The sequence below is a fragment of the Neofelis nebulosa genome, chromosome 10 (genome assembly GCF_028018385.1).
Source record: "Neofelis nebulosa isolate mNeoNeb1 chromosome 10, mNeoNeb1.pri, whole genome shotgun sequence".
Taxonomy (NCBI): domain Eukaryota; kingdom Metazoa; phylum Chordata; class Mammalia; order Carnivora; family Felidae; genus Neofelis; species Neofelis nebulosa.
Window position 1 is genome coordinate 96,700,428 of NC_080791.1, and position 18,859 is coordinate 96,719,286.

The window sequence follows — 18,859 nt, forward strand, 5'->3', positions numbered from 1 at the left end:
TGATCCAACAGGTAAATCTTAATACCTAACACAGCATGTACATGTATTTGTCAAAACCAACCAGCATCAGGGAACTCCAGGTGACAGCTCAGGGCTCCCTCGCTCTAGATGTCTAGCGTTGGCATTTAACTGCATCCCGGGTGTGGATGGAGGCTCTTTGGCTTTTTTGCAAAAAGACCTCTTGACGAAAACTACCAACCACCGGTGTGACTAAAACGCATGAGCTGAGGGGCACCTGGTGGTCAGTCGGTTAAGCGTCTGACTTCGGCTCAGGTCATGATCTCACAATTTGCGACTTTGAGCCCCGTGTCGGGCTCTGTGCACACAGCTCGGAGCCTGGAGCCTGCTTCGGATTCTGTGTCTCCCTCTCTCCCTGCCCCTCCCCTGCTCACGCTCTTTTTCTTTCAAACATAAATAAACATTTAAAAAAATTTAAAAAAAGCATGAGCTGAAAATGAAGCCAATCAACTCAAGCCCCAGTCTACTTCTTTTCAGGAAATTCCAAATATAAAAGGTGAGCTTTGTTCCTAGAGGGCTGAGAGTGAATCCGATAACTGGCCCTTCTGTGGAAACTAGCCAGGAATTGGCATGCAGCCAGCTAGCCCTCTCCCATCTGGGCAGCATGCAGGACAAGCCCGAGGGAAGTAGGGCCACCAATCCAAAGATGTTCGAAAGTCAGGATCCCAGCAGCTCTGCCTCCGCTGACCCAGGCGTGTGACCACGGGGTTTGGGCTGGTTCCTGGGGTTCTGTTCCACTCTGATGGTTAGGGATGGACACAACCCAGGGGCCGTGTACAAGGACAGAAGTGAAACCGCAGCCCGGTTTGATGTGCCTTGGATCCATATTTCCCGCATTTCCCTCACTGCTTCTTCGTCTGTCTGGGCTCCTGACTCCTGATACATGTGGTATCCCTCTCACCCAGTAGCAATATCCCTGTGGAACTGTGTCTTTGAACTGTGATGACTATAGCAGCCCCTTCAGAGAGTTGCTTTTCTCCTAAAGCTGACCCGTGATTTCATAATTGCATAGCCCAGATGGGTACCACCTGTTGTTACACCTTCCCCCTGCTCCCCCCGGTCTGTTTCCTGAATCTGTGGTTAGCACACACCCTGGGTTTAAAATGCACTCTCCAAGTTAGCTTGGAATATAGTGCATTAGCTGGCCTCTTTTCAGGAACATTTGTTGGGTACCCATATGTGAACGGTACTTTAAACCAAAGTTAAATAATGCGGGCCGTGTACTTTAGAGAGTTACAACTCACAACTGATCACAGCTGGGTTAGTTTCTTTGGGAGTATGTCAGTGAGGAAGAAGATAGAAGATTTTAGCCCTGAAAGGACGTTAGAGGTCATGTAATCCAGCCCCTCTTTTGCAGATGGCAAAACGAACGCAGGACAACCTGAAGAGTTTGCTTGCACAGCTCCTCAGTGGCAGGGCGAGGCCTGGATCTGCTTTAGCCAGATCCTCTTGGGGCACTTTCTGTAGCAGGTGATCTAGGCTGCCTCGTGTGCCTTTGAAACAAAGATAGACGGTCTTAGTTTGATCAGCTAGCATTGGGAAGCCACAGAAGACCTCAGGAAGTTGGAGGGAGGGAGGAAGGGAGAGAGGAAGAGAGAGAGAGGGGAGATAGATAACTCTGAAAACAGCTCAGTGAGCATAGCTGGGAGTTCAGAGAAGAACAAATTTCCATAATCCAGGTGAGAGGTGGTCAGGACCAAGTTTGTAAACCTTTGAGTGGAAGCGAACAGCATGGTATTACGTTGTTTAAACAGTGATGTGGAATTGGCCCCTAAATGTAAGGATTCTGTGTCTCCCTCTCTCACCCCCCACCTCTCTCTTAACTCTCTCACTCTCTCTCAAAAATAAACATTAAAAAAATAGATGAGGACAGTCTATACAGAGGACTTCAGCAGTGCAGGCAACACCGTCGAGTAATGGCTCAGTGACCTGAGCATAGCTGTGGAAGCACTGTTACTAGAACCCCAGGGATATCGTGTGAAGTTTCAGATGCCCGCGCTGCAATAGATAAAGGCATCTGTTAGCAATGACAACAGGCTGACCCTGGAGCATTTCCCTGAGGTAAAAAGAAAAAAGTTGAATTAGAGTGGGAGGTGGGTAGCCATGAGGAGAGGGGGTGGAATGAGAGTTCTCGCTCTGCTGGCTGGGAAGATGCTTTACTGTCTACATAATCGACTTCGTACTACACTGGGGCTCGATCAGAGAGGGCCCATCCTGCTCGGCCCCACTCCGTTTTGATCCCGTAGTCAGCTGCAGAGTTATAGATGAAGTGACAAGGATGATATCTTGATTGTATCCAGCTGCCTGGAGTAAGTCAAGGGCAGAGAGGCCCCGCCTGCGGAACAGCGCTCACCAACGGCTCCAAAGGAATCTGAAGTTCAGGACACCTCTGATGCTTTTAGAACAGCATAGTTCAGCATTCTGTGACCCAGTGTCACCGAATTAAGTCCCTGTGGAGGGAAGTCTGATAAGTGGCTTCAGCCAACAAGAAGAAGACTGAAATCCCGACGACGTTGGACCCTAAAACTGAGCCAGTGTTATTATGGTTGCTGCCAGTGGGGGCTTGCAGAGAAGGACCCGTGGGAAAGCGCAGGGATTGCAAAGCTTTGTTGACTCAAAGTGGTTGCAGGGAAGATGCAGCTTGCATCCGGCAGGGGTGCCAGCTGAATGGATGCCTCCACCCGTCTGTGCCCCCCCCGCCGCTTCCCCACCCCTGGTGTTTAGTTTACTTACTTGTGCCTGGAGCCCTTTCAGAAGCTCTTCAATTCCACTGAGGTGACTGCGGCAGCGGCGTGACTTGAACAGGCAGGTGTCCGGTGTTGGCAAAAGGAAACTGGCGGTGCGTTTCATGGAGGGTGCTCGGGCCCACAGACCAAACAGCAGTTATGGCTCACATACTATGTTGTTGCTCTGCGCTCTATAAAACTGTAAGAGTATCATATTATTTTAATCTGCTGAAACACAAGCCCCAGAGTAGGAACACAGCAGCAGCCTTACACATCCGAGGAAATGTTTGACACGACTTCGTTTGTCTGCAGCTATTATGACGATGGCTGTGGCTGATTAACTCTGTTGGTTACAACATGGTGTTAATGAGGCCAAGGTTGTGGGTTTGAGAGGTTTCACACAAAGGAAACCCCGGGCCACGCTCAAGACCCAGGTCAGAGAGCCCATAAAAGCACGTGGATGATCACAGGAGGACTGGGTGAGACAGTGTAATGACTCAGCGAATATCCCTTATCCGCTTCTGGAGAAGCCGTTTAAAACATGTGCTTTGGTGATGGTGAATTATTACTGTGATCCTCACACGCAAGGGATATCCCAGTATTACTCGTGGTAGCTGTCGAGCGGTACCGTTGCAGACTTTCTGAATAAAGGAGGACACTGGCTGTGATCTGTAGTGCCTTCTTGTGTTCTCAGCTTTTTTGCCTGCGAGAGCCTCCGTGTCCGTACGTTCAGAAAGTGCGCGTGGAACGCTGCCATGCGTGGGTGCTGTTCTTTGTGCTTGAGAAACCACAGGGAAGAAGACTAAACTTCTGCCTCATGGAGATAAACAATAAGGAAACAACAAATAACCAAAGCAATTTCAGAAAACAAAAGTTTGGTGAAGAAAAAGATGGGGTGAGGGGATGTGATGGAGAATGGCCGGGTGGGAGAGGTGTTCACCTTGGCTAGGAAGGTGTGAAAGGGCCTCTTAAAAGTAGGCGACATTTAAGCAGAGACCTCACTGATGAGCAAGAACCAGCTTTTTGAAGAGCTGGGACAATATCCCCGTCAGAAGAAAAAGACACAGAGGTTAGGATTAAAGAACAGAAAGGCCACTGAAATGTGGAAGGACAAGGTAGAAGAGGTTGGAGAGTGGGTGCACCCAGAACATGGTAAGGAATTCGGCTGTTATTCTGGTCATGGGAACCCATTCTTTGTTTTGTTTCAGAGCTATAGCATTTCTTAAAGATTTTGGGGGTGTTGGGTTGAAGTGTGTCCTTCTAAGAAAGATACGTTGAAATCTTAACCCTTAGTAACCTTATTTGGAAATAGGATCTTCTCGGGTAATAAAGTTAAAATGAGGTCATTGGGGTGGGCTCTAATCCAGTTGGACTGGTATCCCTATAAAAAGGAAGATTTTGGGCCCAGAGACACACACACAGAGGGAGGAGGGCCGTACGAAGACAGAGGTTAGGAGTGATGCACCTACAAGCCTAGAAAGACCCAAGATGGACAGCCAAATGAAGCTGAACAGCAAGGAAGCATCCTTCCCCTATAGGTGTCAGAAGGGAGCATGGCCCTGCCAGCACCTTGACTTCAGACTTCTAGATTTCTGTTGCTTTAAGCCGCCTGGTGTGGTGCGTCTGTTCCACTAGCCCTGGCAAACTACAGAAGGGGCGGGGGGCGCTGGCCCACTGACTGTGCCTCTGGGCAAGCAATGACACATCCTCCCTGGGCTCAGTGACACCTAGGCATTGAGGAAGCCTCTGCTTGCTGCAACATGTGACCATATGACATATATATGCGGGGACATATATGATGAAGATAATATTAAGATGTATATATGTGTATATATATGTGTGTATATATATGTATATATGTATATATGTGTATGTATATACATATATGTATATGTATATATACATACACATATATATGTATACACAGACACACACACACACACACACACACACACACACACACACACAATGGGATACAGCCTGTTGGCTGAGTTACCCTGTATAGAGTACAGATTTTTCTCAACTTGCCATAGGGTTACCTGATAAGCCCATTGTAAGTTGAAAATGCATTTAGTAAACCTGATTTACCAAACATCCCAGCTTAGCCTATTCTACCCTACAAGGTGCTCAGAACACTTACATTAGCCTACAGTTGGGCACAATCATCTAACACAGAGCCTATAAAGTTGAGCACCTTGTGTAATTTATTGAATACTGTACTGAAAGTGAAAAACAGAATAGTTGCCTGGGTACAGGATGGCTCTAGAGGTATAGATTGTGGACCCCGTGGTCGCATGGTGACTGGAAGCTGCAGCTTGCTGCCACTGCCCAGCCTCATGAGAAAGGATCGTACTGCAGATTGCTAGCCCAGGACAAGATCCAAATGCAAAAAATTCGAAATACGGTTTCTACTGAATGCGTATTGCTTTTGCACCATTGTAAATGTCAAAAAACCGTAAGTTGAACTATCCTAAGTTAGGGACCATCTGTACTCTAATATTCTTTTAGGAATAGTCCTCTTAGAGATACTCTATAAATAATGGTCTGGAAGGGTGAGAGTGGAAGCAAGGAGATGAGTTAGAGCCCTGTTAACAACAGTCTAGGTGAGAGAGGATGGTGGTTTGGGCTAGAGAGAGGGGTGGGAGAATTGGCCAGAGGTGGTCAGAAGTAGAGCCAGCAGGACTTGCTGATGGAAGGGGTGTGGGGAAGCAGGAAAGGAAGGAATAAAGGCTGTCTCGTAGCTTTTGGGCTGGGGCAGTCAGGTAGCTGATTTATTGAGATGAGAGATTGAGAGAACGGCTTATCTGGGGATATGGAATCAAGAGTTACATGTTGGCCATGTTAAGTTTGAGATGCCTGTTTATCCAGTGGAAGATATTAAGTAAGTAGTTGATTATCTCTGGAACATTCTGGGCCAAACAAATTTAGAGGTCAGTAGATTATAGAAGGTATTTAAAGGGATGAAAACTAGTTGAAATTAGAGAGTTTAAAGAATAGGGCACAGGACTGGACCCTCAGGAGCCTTAGAGGCCTGGTAAAGGATGAGGAATCATGGTGCTGAGACGTGGCAGTATGAACAGCTGGTAAATTGTCAATACTCCTTAACGATACGCACTTCCTCTTTTTTAAAGGTTAAACTAACTTACACAGAAATACACGGGGAAAGATCATTGGAGGTACCCCACCCCCAGTATACCAAATTTTGTTTCACAAAACCGTATCTAAGAACCTTTCCAAATGTGGTATTCAAGTTTTTGTTTTCAGTGTGTTACATTATAGAATCAGGCACATTCTCTACACATGAGGCTTCTAAAAGGCCATAGGAATGGCTGTGTGCTCCAGAGAAATAGTTCTGTTTTGTTTTTTAAGAAACAGAGACTTTCTAAGGTTTCACAATTGCCAATTTAATATAAACTAGGACAGTTGAGTTGCACGGTTTCATTTATTCTTCATGTGTGCATTCATTAAAAATGGAACCTATTTCCATAATCATTTGTTAAGGGATTACCTACCTTAGCCCAATTCAGTAAGCTATTTTCTTTTTTTTTTTTTTTTTTTAACTTTTTTTTACTTATTTTTGAGACAGAGAGAGACAGTGCATGAGCAGGGGAGGGGCAGAGAGAGAGGGAGACACAGAATCTGAAGCAGGCTCCAGGCTCTGAGCTGTCAGCACAGAGCCTGATGGCGGGGCTCGAACTCACAGACTGTGAGATCATGACCTGAGCTGAAGTCGGACGTTCAACCGACTGAGCCACCCAGGCGCCCCTCAGTAAGCTATTTTCAAGCAACCGCAGGAAGATTTGGAGGAAATTAGAATTCGCATCTGTCTTTGAGTATTGACAGAATAACTAGCACCTGTTTATTTGAACATCTTCAGGGGCGCATTCTGATCTGAGCTGGTGAAGAGTTCAGCCTGGCGAGTCTGCATACCATGTGTATAACTTAGCACTGTGCTCGATCGTCGTCTGAACTGGGAATTGATTGTTGATGTATTTCTTGCCTTAGGTGTGGCGGGAATTTCCTGACCGGTTGGTGGGTTACCCAGGTCGTCTGCATCTCTGGGACCATGAGATGAATAAGTGGAAGTATGAGTCGGAGTGGACCAATGAGGTATCCATGGTGCTCACGGGGGCAGCGTTTTATCACAAGGTAAGAGGGGGGCAGCAGGCGGGGGCAGGTGGGTCTGAGGTGACCCAACTGAGCGCATGCTGTTTGTTCTGTTTGGCCCAGTTGAATTTCTGCTGAGTTTAGGAAAAATGTTCTAGTCCGAGGGCTTACGAAGGCCGTGTCGTGTCGTGTGTCAACTACACTAGTTAAGGAAGAAAGGCCATGTTGTGTGATTTTTTTAGTTATATTTCTTATTATACAGATAACGCATATACTGCTATTAGCAAATATGGAAAATTCAGAACAAATGTTATCATAGAAGAAAAGTCACTTGTAGTCCCATCACTTAGAGACAATCATTGTTACCGTATAGATGTTTTTTGCGGTTTGCCTTTTATTTACTTATTCACGTACGCAGACTGTTGTAAATATTCTCATTAGCCTGCTTTTTGCATGTATTATGAGTTTTTTTTAACATTAACGTTTCTTCGTAACATAACTGCTAATATGCTATTGTATTAATATTCCATAAATCATGTGTAACTATTTTTCTATCACTAGATGTTTAGATTGTCTCTAATTTTTTATTTGCTATTTTATTTATTTATTTATTTTATTTTTTTTGTTGAGAGAGAGAGAGTATATGAGTGGGGGAGAGGAGCAGAGGCAGAGAGAGAATCTTAAGCAGGATCCAAGCTCAGTGTCGGTCCCACGACCCCCAGCATCACGACCTGAGCTGAAATCAAGAGTTGAGCGCTCAGCTGATTGAGCTATCCAGGCACCCTTTGTGTTTTTTGCTTTTGTTTTTTTTTGTTTTGGTTTGTTTTGCTATTTTAGATAAGCTTAATATCTAATGCTTAAATAGTGATCAGTATCCATTTTCATAATTGTGCTTGTGATAGATTTCTAGAAGTAGAATTACATCAAAGAGAATGAACATTTTGGGGAGGTTGTGATGTATATATTTGTCTGTTGTTTTGAGCATTGTTTGCGCCAATTTGCACACCCAGCAAAATATAAAACTATCTTACTATTACCCCTCCTTGCATGAAATATGTAAAAAGAGAAAAATCAAACTGAAGCTGTTTTGATAAGTGAAGACGGATCTTACTATTTTCACTCTGATTTGATTACTGTGGTTGAAATTCCTCTTGTGTCTTTTGTGTTTCCTCTCTTCTGAGAATTGTCACCTCATGTGTTTGACTTTTTTTACTAGGGAGAGGTTGAAGAGTGCGTATTGGACTTTAGAATATTCGGTTTGATGATTGAGTGCCCCTGGGAGTGTATAGTTTAATTGAACTCTAACAACTTGTCTGTTCTCAGCAGTAGCACAAGGTACTGATGTCAGGAGAACATCTGTGTGTCTGTCCACCCCAGTGTAATTAAGTTAACGAGCTGTATTGTAGTGATTGCTTGTTGGTATCTCGGCACTGCTGTGTATTTTTCAGGGCTCTGAATTTAGAAATGGGTTTTTGTTCTTGCCAATAAATAAATAAATGTTTATAATTCTTGGAGTTTATGGTAGTACGGTGTGTGCACTTTTTTCTCCATGAATGTCCACACTATTTCATACATGTAAGTGATGGAAGTAGCAGAATTGCCTCATATGTATTTTACGTTAAAAAACACATACTGGGGTGCCAGGTGGCTCAGTCGGTTAAGTGTCAGACTCTTGATGTCAGCTCAGGTCATGATCTCATAGTTTGTGAGTTTGAGCCCTGCATCAGGCTGTGTGCTGACAGTGTGGAGTCTGCTTGGAATTCTGTCTCTGTCTCTCTCTCTGTCTCTCTCTTTCTGTCTCTCTCCCTCCCTTTCCTTCCCTCCCTCCCCTTTCCTTCTCCCCCCCCCCCACTTACTCTCTGTATCTTTCTCAAAAATAAATAAAAATAAACTTAAAAAAAAAAAACCACATACCTTTGCAGTATCAGTCCACCATTAATTTATGTCTGTTTCTGTTTTCAATCTGCGGGGAGAATGTAGCAAAGAGGATTGAGCACTGTGACTCAAGGAAAAGAATTTGGTAGCGATCCATATACAGTGTGTCTCTGAATGATATTTTACTTATTAAATACATGGAACATGAGTCTGAAGCATCTGCATTCAAGGGCTTCACGCTCTACCTACGCTGCTTATAATAGGTGATTTTTGTTTTTTATGTTATTTATTTATTTGGGGTTTTGAGACAGAGAGAGCTCACACAAGTGGGGGAGAGAGGGAGAGAATCTTTTTTTTTTTAAGTTTATTTTTGAGAGGGAGAACACAAGTGAGGGAGGGGCAGAGAGAGAGAGAGGGAGAGAAGGAATCCCAAGTAGGCTCCACACTGTCAGCACAGAGTCTATTGCCGGGCTTGAATTCACAACTGTGAGATCATGACCTGAGCTGAAGTCGGACACTTAACCGACTGAGCCACCCAGGCGCCCCAGAAGAGAGAGAATCTTCAGCAGACTCCACCCTCAGCTTGGAGCCTGACATGATGCTTCATCCCAGGACCCTGGGATCATGACCTGAGCCGAAATCAAGAATCGGATGCTTCACCCACTGAGTCATCTAGGTGCCCCAACAATAGGTGAATTTTAAAAGAATGACAGTATTAAAGATACTTGATCACCTGACCAGCCTTGTGATTAATCCTATGAGAGAAAGCTTGTCTCCACAATATGATTAAGTGACTCTTTGTCTTAACCATCAACCATTAAGTGGCCCCATCAACCATGGCCCACTGCCATTTGTATCTTTCTTCTTTTTGTCTTACCTGACAGTATTTTAATTACCTGTATACCTACAAAATGCCTGGGGATATCAAGAACTGGGTGGATGCTCATATGAACTGTGAAGACATTGCCATGAACTTCCTGGTAGCTAACGTCACAGGAAAAGCTGTCATCAAGGTAGGAGGCATGCTGGTCCAGCTCTGCTGCTAACTTTGTGATCTTGGGCAAGTCTTTGTTCCTCTGAGCCTGAGAAGTTCTCATAACTATAAATGAAGTGTTGGATTGGATGACTTTAAGCTCTCTTTTAGCTTTAAGGTGCAGTCACATTGTAACGCTGAAGCGAGGCTTTGATAATTTAAACATATTTTCTTTTTTTAAAATACAGTTTCTTTAGTTACAGTTTTTAATCTCCAGTATGAGAGATAAAGGCTGTAATGGTCAATCTACAACTCATGTTTTTAAAAAACTTTATTCTCAAAGCTGATAGGGAATCTAGATCTGTTAGTTAAAGCATGCAACTTACATCTTTCTTAAAGTGGCTGATTTTTATTTTTTATAGACATAGAGAAGATAGTACACTTTGTGCAATGATAACTGTAGTTTTTCTAAACATTTTAAAATATCGGTTACCAGTTTTTAAAAGTATCTTTCCCATAACATATTAAAAGCTAAGAGTAAAAAAATAAATAAAAGCTGAGAGTACACAAGGATCACATGGGGATCTCTGTATCTGTAATGGATGTCTTGTTTCTGAAATGTAGATTTTGCTCAAACCCAGATCCCCAGATACGAAGAGAGAGTTTCCGTATTTTTATGAGTGGAATCATCCTGACCTTCTTTCCTTCTGAATTCGGATTCCATATAAAAATGGGCTGTGCTTCAAGGACAGATTCCTATGATGGAGTCTTGCCGTACTGGCAGTACATTGGAAGCGTGGTATGGCCCCCACTGATTGTTCATGCTATTAATTGAGGGGAGAAGTCAGATTAAGCCGAAGTGACTAAAAAAGAGGAAGAGTCCCTATCTGTAATCTGCAAACTTGACCCGGTCCTCCCCCTGCCCTCTAACTTAGTCAACAGCCCACTGCAAGAAAAAGTCCAATATGTAGATCACAAAATTAGTTTTAGAGGAACCCCTCTTATCTCCAGAGTTGCTTTTTGATGTGCTTCAAGAGATTTTAGCTGTGCCTGCTCACTCTGGACAGTCGTTCTGGCATCTGTGTGCTTCTTAGCCTGGCCCTAGTTATCTAGCATTCTCCCCCTGCCCAACCTCTCTCTGCTCTTTATTTAGCTTCACTGGGTTTGGATAACAGTCTCCCTGGGTTTGCTAAGAAAATCATTAGGAGTTTAAGGTTCGGGAGAGCGGGAGGGAGAGTCAGGGAAAAGAATTCAGAGGGCAAGAGACCATGGGATTTTTTTCCTGATTGAAGGGAATTGCAAAAGAAGCTGGCCCCTTCAGGAGCTGCTCGAAGCATTTGCCATTAGCTGGAAGAAGGAAAAAGAGTGCCTGTTGGAACCGAGGTTACGGTGAAAGTTATGGGAAGCTGTATTTCATCGCCCTTATGGCTGCAAGAACAAATGGTGTTTATACAAGGACCTTGGCAGTGAGAAAACAGTCATTAAACAGGAATTAAGGAGCTTGTCATCACCACTTCTTTCCCGTTACAGAAGGCAAAAGCCCTCCAAGCCTCTTTTATTGGGCCCTTGCGAGTTGTGCCGTTGGCCAAGCCAGACCGAACTGAACGGAGGAATGGCGAGGGGCGTGTGTGTGCGCGCACGCGCGTGTGCATGCGTGTGGAGAGAGCAGGAAGCTCAGCTTACAGAACAGAAGCATGCAGAGTGTTGTCACAAGCGTGATTTCATCATCCTTGGCACTGACGGCCAGGTGTATTTTTGTACTTCTCTGGCAGGTAACACCGCGAAAGAAATTCAAGTGTCCTGAGTGCACAGCCATTGACGGGCTTTCGCTAGACCAGACGCACATGGTGGAGAGGTGAGCGAGCCTCTAACCCAAAGTCTGCCCTAGCCTCTGATCCCCATTTCCTGCCTTGGGCCTGTTTATGGGACTTGTTGGAGAGACAAGGCCAGCAGCTGGTAGCCATAGTCACCTCCTTTTGCACTGTGGGAATTGGGTTAGTTCAAGCCCAGGTCACCCAAAGAATTAATTTGGAATGCTACTCACTCAATTTGTAATGGCTGGAAGGGTCTTAAAAATATAGCTGGCCTTAAGCTCCTGAAGTCAGATTCTCCGTGTGGACTAACAGTCAGCCATCCACAGTCATTTGGGTGGAGGCTAGTTAATTCCAAGAGAATACGGCATTGTTTTGCAGGGTATCTCCACGTGACAATAAAAGTTTGATTAGAAGGAATGAAACCAAACCTAGAGACAAATTACCTTTTCTGACCAAACACCTACCAAGAACAGAATGGAAAGCACAGCTCTTTACATTACAGAGTGAGAGGAGCAAGTCAGCTCTGAAATCCTCCTTTTATTTCAATTCAGTCAGTTACTCAACAAGCATACTTTTGTGTGAGACATAATACTAAGCCTCGTAGGGGAGCGGATGTAAAAGGAGTGGGAAACCTACATCTTCCCTTCGGATCGTTATAATTTTTCCCTAGACCTCACCATTCTCACTTGTATCCCGAAGGTCCCCAAGCTTGGCATCTCCTGAATCAAACCTAATTCTTCCAAAAGGCAGCTCCTTACATAAGACAACAAGCCCGGACGTCCCATAGCAGTGCTGTCAGCGGACCAAAGTGCACTCAGGGAGGGTTGTAGTGGCGCTTAGAGAATGAGATATCTAGCACAGGTGTCCACGGGTCCCATGTGGGTCTGCTTGCAGTCTTTCTGAAATCGATCCCCCATGTTAAAATCCTTAAAGCCTGGAAGATCTTTTTGTGCAGAAAGTTGTTTCACTTGGCCTGGATTCTATAATGCTTTACTCCTTCGTATTCCTACTTCTTTCCTACCCTGTAAAGAATCCTTTTATCTCTTTCATATATAAATATTTTACCCAAATGACATGACTTTTATTAATTGTCAGTGTGAAATAACATATTCTTCTGATTTTGGAAATATCTGTCACAGGTATCATAGTTACTACACAGTCAAGGGCGGTCACAATGACTGTCATAGCTCATTTGGAAGAGGCCCCAATTATAGTTATATTGGAGTACACGAAATTATTATTAAACCCACCTCCATTCTTTGTGTTGGGAGAATTCATAGCATTAAGCGATTGGTTGTTGAGTAGGCTGAGTTAAAATGATGGGGTTATATGGTGTAAGATAGGAATTTTAGGGACCAACGTTGGCCTGATAATGGCCTTGAAGTTCATGCTAAGGCTAAGCAACTCTTCTCCAGCACCACTGAGATGACCAATGTAAAGAGACTTAAAATACGGTGAGAGAGATTTAAGTTAGATATAATTATTATTAAACACTGACTACAGTAACTAAGGGAGATGCGGGGGCTTCCTGTTGGGAACAGACTTTTGAAAATAGACTAGGTGGCTACCCAGATGTTGTTAGGCTTAAATCAGATTCTGTCAGAATTTATAATTAACAGACACACACACACACACACACACACACACACACACCTGTGTGTGTAACAATCCAAAGCTATATGTGATAAGTACCATAAGGGAGGCTCAGAATGTTATAATTGGTCAGAGGAAAGAGACGTGGCTTCTCACTAGGTTGATTACTAGGAATAATTTTGTAAAAGATGGCACTTGAAATAAGCCTTCAAAGATCACTAGGATCACTGGACAAGAAGAGAAAATCCCAGGCAGGGGAAACCAGGTGGTTGAAGGTTCCAGTCATCAGGTTGAAGGTGTATCTGGCAGGCAGTTAGGGGTCCGGTGTGGCTAGAGTGTAGAATTCTGTCCTGTTGGTGCTAGACCCTGAAGGACTGCCCAGTGAAGGAGCTTGAACGAACTTCTTCAGGCTCTGACATGCCGTCGAAAGTTTTTGAACAACGGAGCTTGATCAAAGTATTGTTTTGAGATTAATTTGGAAGTGGTGCAGAGTAGAATGAAGGCGAAGAAATTGACGAAAGTACATATGTACATAAGTACATAAGTACATTAGCTTGAGCTAAGTTGAGTGTGGAAAGGAAGGGATGGATTAAATATTCAGAGATGCTTTTTCACCCAAAGGAAGATATGCTAGAACTTGAGGTTATGGAGAAGGAATTGAGGGAGCTTAGATGTCGAGTCAGGAAGAGTGGTAGTACCATGAACAGTGTGAATAATACAGTCAGGGGGAGACGGCCAGCTAAGGGAGGAGGGAACATAGATGGTTGCACCTTTAACAGTGTAATTAACAAGGACGGGAGGAGATTTTAACCATGGGCGAAGTTGGAGAACAGTCAGGTTGGTGAAGATTTGGGGGTCTTTCCCTCTGTATGTGCAGATGTAGATATGGAGCAAGCAGTTGGAAATGTGGAACCTTTAGGAAGAAGATGAAAACAAAGGTAGATATCTGAAAGACATCTTCCCAGAGATGGCCACTGACTGAAGAAAAGCCAAGGGCAGAATCTTGAGAAATTCTGACATTTAGGAGACAGAAAGAGTAATGAAAACAGAGAAGCAGCCACCGGAGAAGCCGGAGAGACCCAGGGTCTATAGTGCACAGAAGCAAGGGAGGAACAGGAAACATGCAGACTGGGAATAGATCTTGGAATTAAATGGTCATTGGTGACTTTGAAAAAAAATAATGCCATGGAGCAGTGGGGCTTAAGGGTTATGGAGTGTGAGTCTGTGGTGAGGAAGGAGAGTTAGTGTATGTAGAATACCCTTTTGAGAAATTTGATAGGGAACAGAGGAAATCAATCTGGAAATCAGAAACTGGGAGCAAAACTATTTGGATTAAAGATTGAATCACTAAATTATTATATAAGGCACTTAGGTCGGGAGGGAGGAAGGCATGATTTAAGCCATCGTGGGTAGATCCAGAAGTGGAGTTACCGTTGTAGAATGGTTCATTTGTTGTTTTTTCTTAATAGTTCCCTTTGCAAAATTCACATTTTGCACAAAACAGTGAAGCAAGTTAACCACTTTGCAAGTTATGACCTTGTGTTGGGTTTTGTGGTTTAATAAGCTTATTTATTCTTATATTTGGGGTCTTGGAGCAGAAATCACAGTTGTGTAGGAAAGTAGCTTTTACTGCCAGCATCCATTTCCAGGATGGTCTGTTAGTTCTTTAAGAGCCAGAAAACCAGAAGACTATGTAACTGTTCATTTTGACCAATAGCTTCAACAAGGTAAGGGAATATGGCAGACGGTGCTGATCTTAAGAAAAAGAACACTGTATTCTGATTCAGGCCAGTCTTTGCTCAAATTATGGATTTGTCACTTAGTAGCTATCTGACTTAAGACAATTGATTGACTTTATGCTAAACTCCCATCTCCTTATCTCCTAAAATAGGTGTATTAGTATCTATCACATTACAGTGTCCATTCATGGGTTCAACAAATATCTATTGAGCCTCTTTGTACCAAATACCGTGTTATATGCTGGGGATGAATGAAGTAATAACATATGAAAGCCTGTAGCACGATGCCTGGCAACATTATTTCCTTCCCAGTTTCCCTAGCATTCGTCCTAAAGGCTCCCGGTTACTTCAGGTAATTGCATGTGTTTACAAGGAAAACAGAAAACCATTAGTCCTTTCTCCCACAGACACTTCCAGCACTTCAGAGGTAGACAGTGGTGGCTCTCAGCCTGTCTGTACTGGATTATAAAAGCAACCCAGGGGAGCATTTACTGACAAGGTGGCTGGACCTCTGACAGAACAACGCAAGTCACCTACCAGCCACCACCAGACTCACTGTCTACCCCAACCTGTTCCCCAACCCAGATGCCCTGTGTGAAAAGAAGGTAGACAGCACTGTCAGTACCTGGCCGGAGAGTTAAGGACCTTCACCACTCAGAGTAGCCGGCGGCTTCTCCGGTGCAGGCTGCATGGAGAGAAAGAAGCACTCACTAGGCCCGGGTCAGCCAGGGGCAGCTGTCGACAAGTCAGCTGGCCCTCGCCCCAGTGGCCTCCTGCCTGTGGCCCGGCCCTGTTGGCAGATCTGTTTACAGAGGAGACATTGTGCTCAGTCTCCTCCAGCGGGCCAGGGAGCCGCTATCCTCTGCCAAGAACCATGGTTCTTCTTTAATACGTACCCACCGGTACCTGTGTTGTGTGTTGGGCCCTGCTGGGCTTTGCTGGCCAGAGTCTACAGGCATAATGACTGGAAACTGGAAGAATCTGTACATGTTTGTAGGCAGAACAGCTGCCAAAAGTAAGACCTTGGAGAGACTAACTTTGTCTGCACTGCCCTGACCCTGTACCTCGAGGAGAGGGCGGCTGTTGTGCTTCCTCGGCAGCACTTTGAGGACACGCCTCGGTCTTTTCCCGGGTCCCCTCTCAGTTTGGAACCTCAGCCTCCACCTCCCGAGTCTCCCAGGAGTGGTGGCAGGAGGGAAAGTCATTGCCTCTGCGTTTTGGTAGGCTGAGGGAAAGTACAGAGGCTCTCTTGCCAGTGCAGGCCTGGGCTGGACACCCAGCTCCGGCACTTTCCAGCTCTGGGACTCAGGCCTCAGCTTTAACTTGTCGGCCCATAACAGGAAGCTGCTGTAAACCAGCCGTTGGGCATGTCAAGGGGGATACTTTAAGGAATCGATGAAATCGTGTTTGTAAATTATCTGGCACATCATAGGAGCGCAAAAGTTGTTAATTTCCAACTGCTCCACTTGGACTCTAGAATTGTGTTCATAAATAAATTGTATCATCTCATAATTAAGATTTTTTAGCCTCAGGAGCCAGACTGCCTGGGTTTGGTGCTGCCTCTTACTGTTATTTGGCCTTTGGACATACTACTCAGCCCCTCTCTCTCTCAGTCTTCCCAGTAGAAAATTGGAATAATCATAGGACCCACCCCCTAGGGTTGTCGGGAGGTTGGAGTGGGTTCCTAATACATGTAGGGCGCTTGTAAGGCAGCCTGGAATCCATAATAAGTGTTAGTTGTTGATTCGTGGTGGTGGACACAGGCATGTTATTAGCTCCAAGAGCTCCGAATGAAGTGGTAACACGTTCTCTTAGAAACGTAATAAGAGAAAGGAATTGAGGATAACTGGCTTCTTTATTAATTGGTCTCTTCCCCAAGCTCAGAAGACTCAAAAACTTACTGAGTAAAATAATTTGAAACAAAGCTCGCAGTGTCTCGGGACAGGAGAGGCTTCTGGTCGGGGTCTTGGACTTCCACCCCTCTTGGGGAAATGGTTCTGCCTCCGATTGGTGTGTTCTTACCCTAGCTGTCGGGTGCCATGGGCCCGACTTGAGGGGAGAGAGCGCTGACCTTTCTGAAATGCATCCTTGAGGTCCCCCTGACTTCAAAAGCGGTGTTTATGGGCTTGTTTTTCCCTCTGGTCCGGATGCGGGAGCGTCCTCATTACCCGGCTGTCACACTCAGTTGGCCTGATTGACCAGAGCCGTTTCCCGCCAGCGTGCCTGACCCGCTCACCTCTGAGGAGATGGCTCATGGGCTTCAGGGGGCGGTATGGAGTCAAGGACACCGGCGTCTCCCCTCCTGCAGCGCTGCTGGGCCGCCCTGTCCCTAAGCCCTAAGCCCGTGTCGCTGCTGGTTCTGACACGGGAGCGGCTGGCCCGCTCTCGGGGAGGAGCTCGTGGAAGGTGGCCAGTAGTTCCGGCATCGCCCTCGAGAAACGCTGGTTGAGCGAGTGAAGGGCTTACTGTTTGGAAGTGAGCCTCACTGCCCGTTACCTTCTGCCTTCCGTTGCTGCTGGTGTAAGGTCCTCTCTTCTGCTTTTTAAACTCCAGTGAGCTGAAGCTCGGATCCAGGCGCCCCTTCCCTCTCCACCCTTTGCCCTCTCTTTAGCTGGCAGAGACGGGGTTAAGAATTGTTCACGGCCGATCCACCTTGGTTTGAGGCCTGCTTGTAGTGACGGGGAAGAATGACTGGAATTTGAGGGGGAGGGGGAAAGAGACTGACCTCTGCACAGGCCGGTGACCTCCTGCCAGCATCCTCTGTTCACTCTCTCCCCCTGAACTAATAGTCACAGCACCCCCAGATCACTTCTTGTGTCCACACCCTCCCAACCTTTTCTAAGAACCTGGGAGCAGGCTTGCGATACTTGGATTTCTTTTGTTGATATCGAGTAGTGTATGTATGTTGCTCTCATCTGTCGGCCCCTTGAACATTTTCTCTCTTCTCCTTACCCCTTTCCCTCTTCACCTGCCTCCCCCACGCCCACCCAAAACCCTTCAGGTCCGAGTGCATCAACAAGTTTGCTTCAGTCTTCGGGACGATGCCGCTCAAGGTGGTGGAGCACCGAGCTGACCCTGTCCTGTACAAAGATGACTTTCCCGAGAAACTGAAGAGCTTCCCCAACATCGGCAGCTTGTGAAACCCGTCAGTGACGGAGGTCTGAATGTGACGCGTGGACAAAGTAGGGGAGCACAGCCTCCCGGCACCCTGATATCAGGGTGTGGGGGATCTTCAGTTGACACACTGGACTGTGACACGTAACCTGCTTCCTCGAGAACTGGAACCTGAAGAGAGCGTCTAAGCACCTTGAGCGGTGCGTGCGCTATTCTAGTGTTTCTTATGAGCCCCGATGGGTTCTTGCTGGAAATGCCAAATGGGAGCCTTTGTGGCATGCTCTGGGTTTAGATGCAGCCCAGGCTCCCTTTGTTTGCAGGGAACAGTCTGAAAGGAAACTTCACTGACCCTCAGACTGTAGAGCAGACAGACCTGTCAACCATGTTCGATCTGGGGAATCATGTAAATCGTGCCCGTATCTCACCTTTAGCTCTTTCAGATCAGTGAGTTTTTAGGAGGAAAAGCCAAACCAAGAATTCGGCACAAAATCCCAGCAGCTTAGAGGGATTTGACGCATGCCCTAGGACCTGAGGCACTGGACCCAGGCGTAGGTGGAGCACCAGGTGCTGAATTGGGATCCTGTAAATTCCATGAGCCATTCCTCTTTGGTTTGGCTTTTTAATATGATTAAAATAATTTTTTATTCCTTTTTATAGTATGTCTTAAATGCTGATTATTGGTAACCCAAGGAACTTTCTTTTTTGTGTGTGTGTATTTTGCCTCCATCTTCTGGCCTTAACTCCAGTCTATTTCCAAACCTCCTACCACGTCCAGGAGGACACACAGCCAAGAGGAATATCTGGTGCCGTGTGCCTCAAGCAGAAGAAGATCTCCAAGCTGTAAACATTCTAAGAGAAGATGTCTCCCCAAACCTCCAAAGGACTCTGTTTGCTTCTTGA

At 45.4% G+C, this 18,859-nt stretch overlaps 1 protein-coding gene across 3 annotated transcripts in view; it reads left to right on the forward strand.

The window, feature by feature from the left end:
* EXT2 (exostosin glycosyltransferase 2) overlaps positions 1–18,613 on the forward strand; it is a 146,768-nt gene extending 128,155 nt beyond the window's left edge. For 2 of the 3 annotated variants that reach the window (XM_058688720.1, XM_058688718.1), the window contains exons 11-14: positions 6,750–6,893; positions 9,611–9,739; positions 11,472–11,554; positions 17,847–18,613. In XM_058688720.1, the coding sequence (XP_058544703.1) occupies positions 6,750–6,893; positions 9,611–9,739; positions 11,472–11,554; positions 17,847–17,985 (495 nt within the window). In that variant the 3' untranslated portion in view covers positions 17,986–18,613. Of the gene's footprint in view, positions 1–6,749; positions 6,894–9,610; positions 9,740–11,471; positions 11,555–15,252; positions 16,362–17,846 lie in introns of those variants that run through there. The other variant, XM_058688719.1, reaches the window with a different exon arrangement.
* Positions 18,614–18,859: the final 246 nt, after the last annotated feature.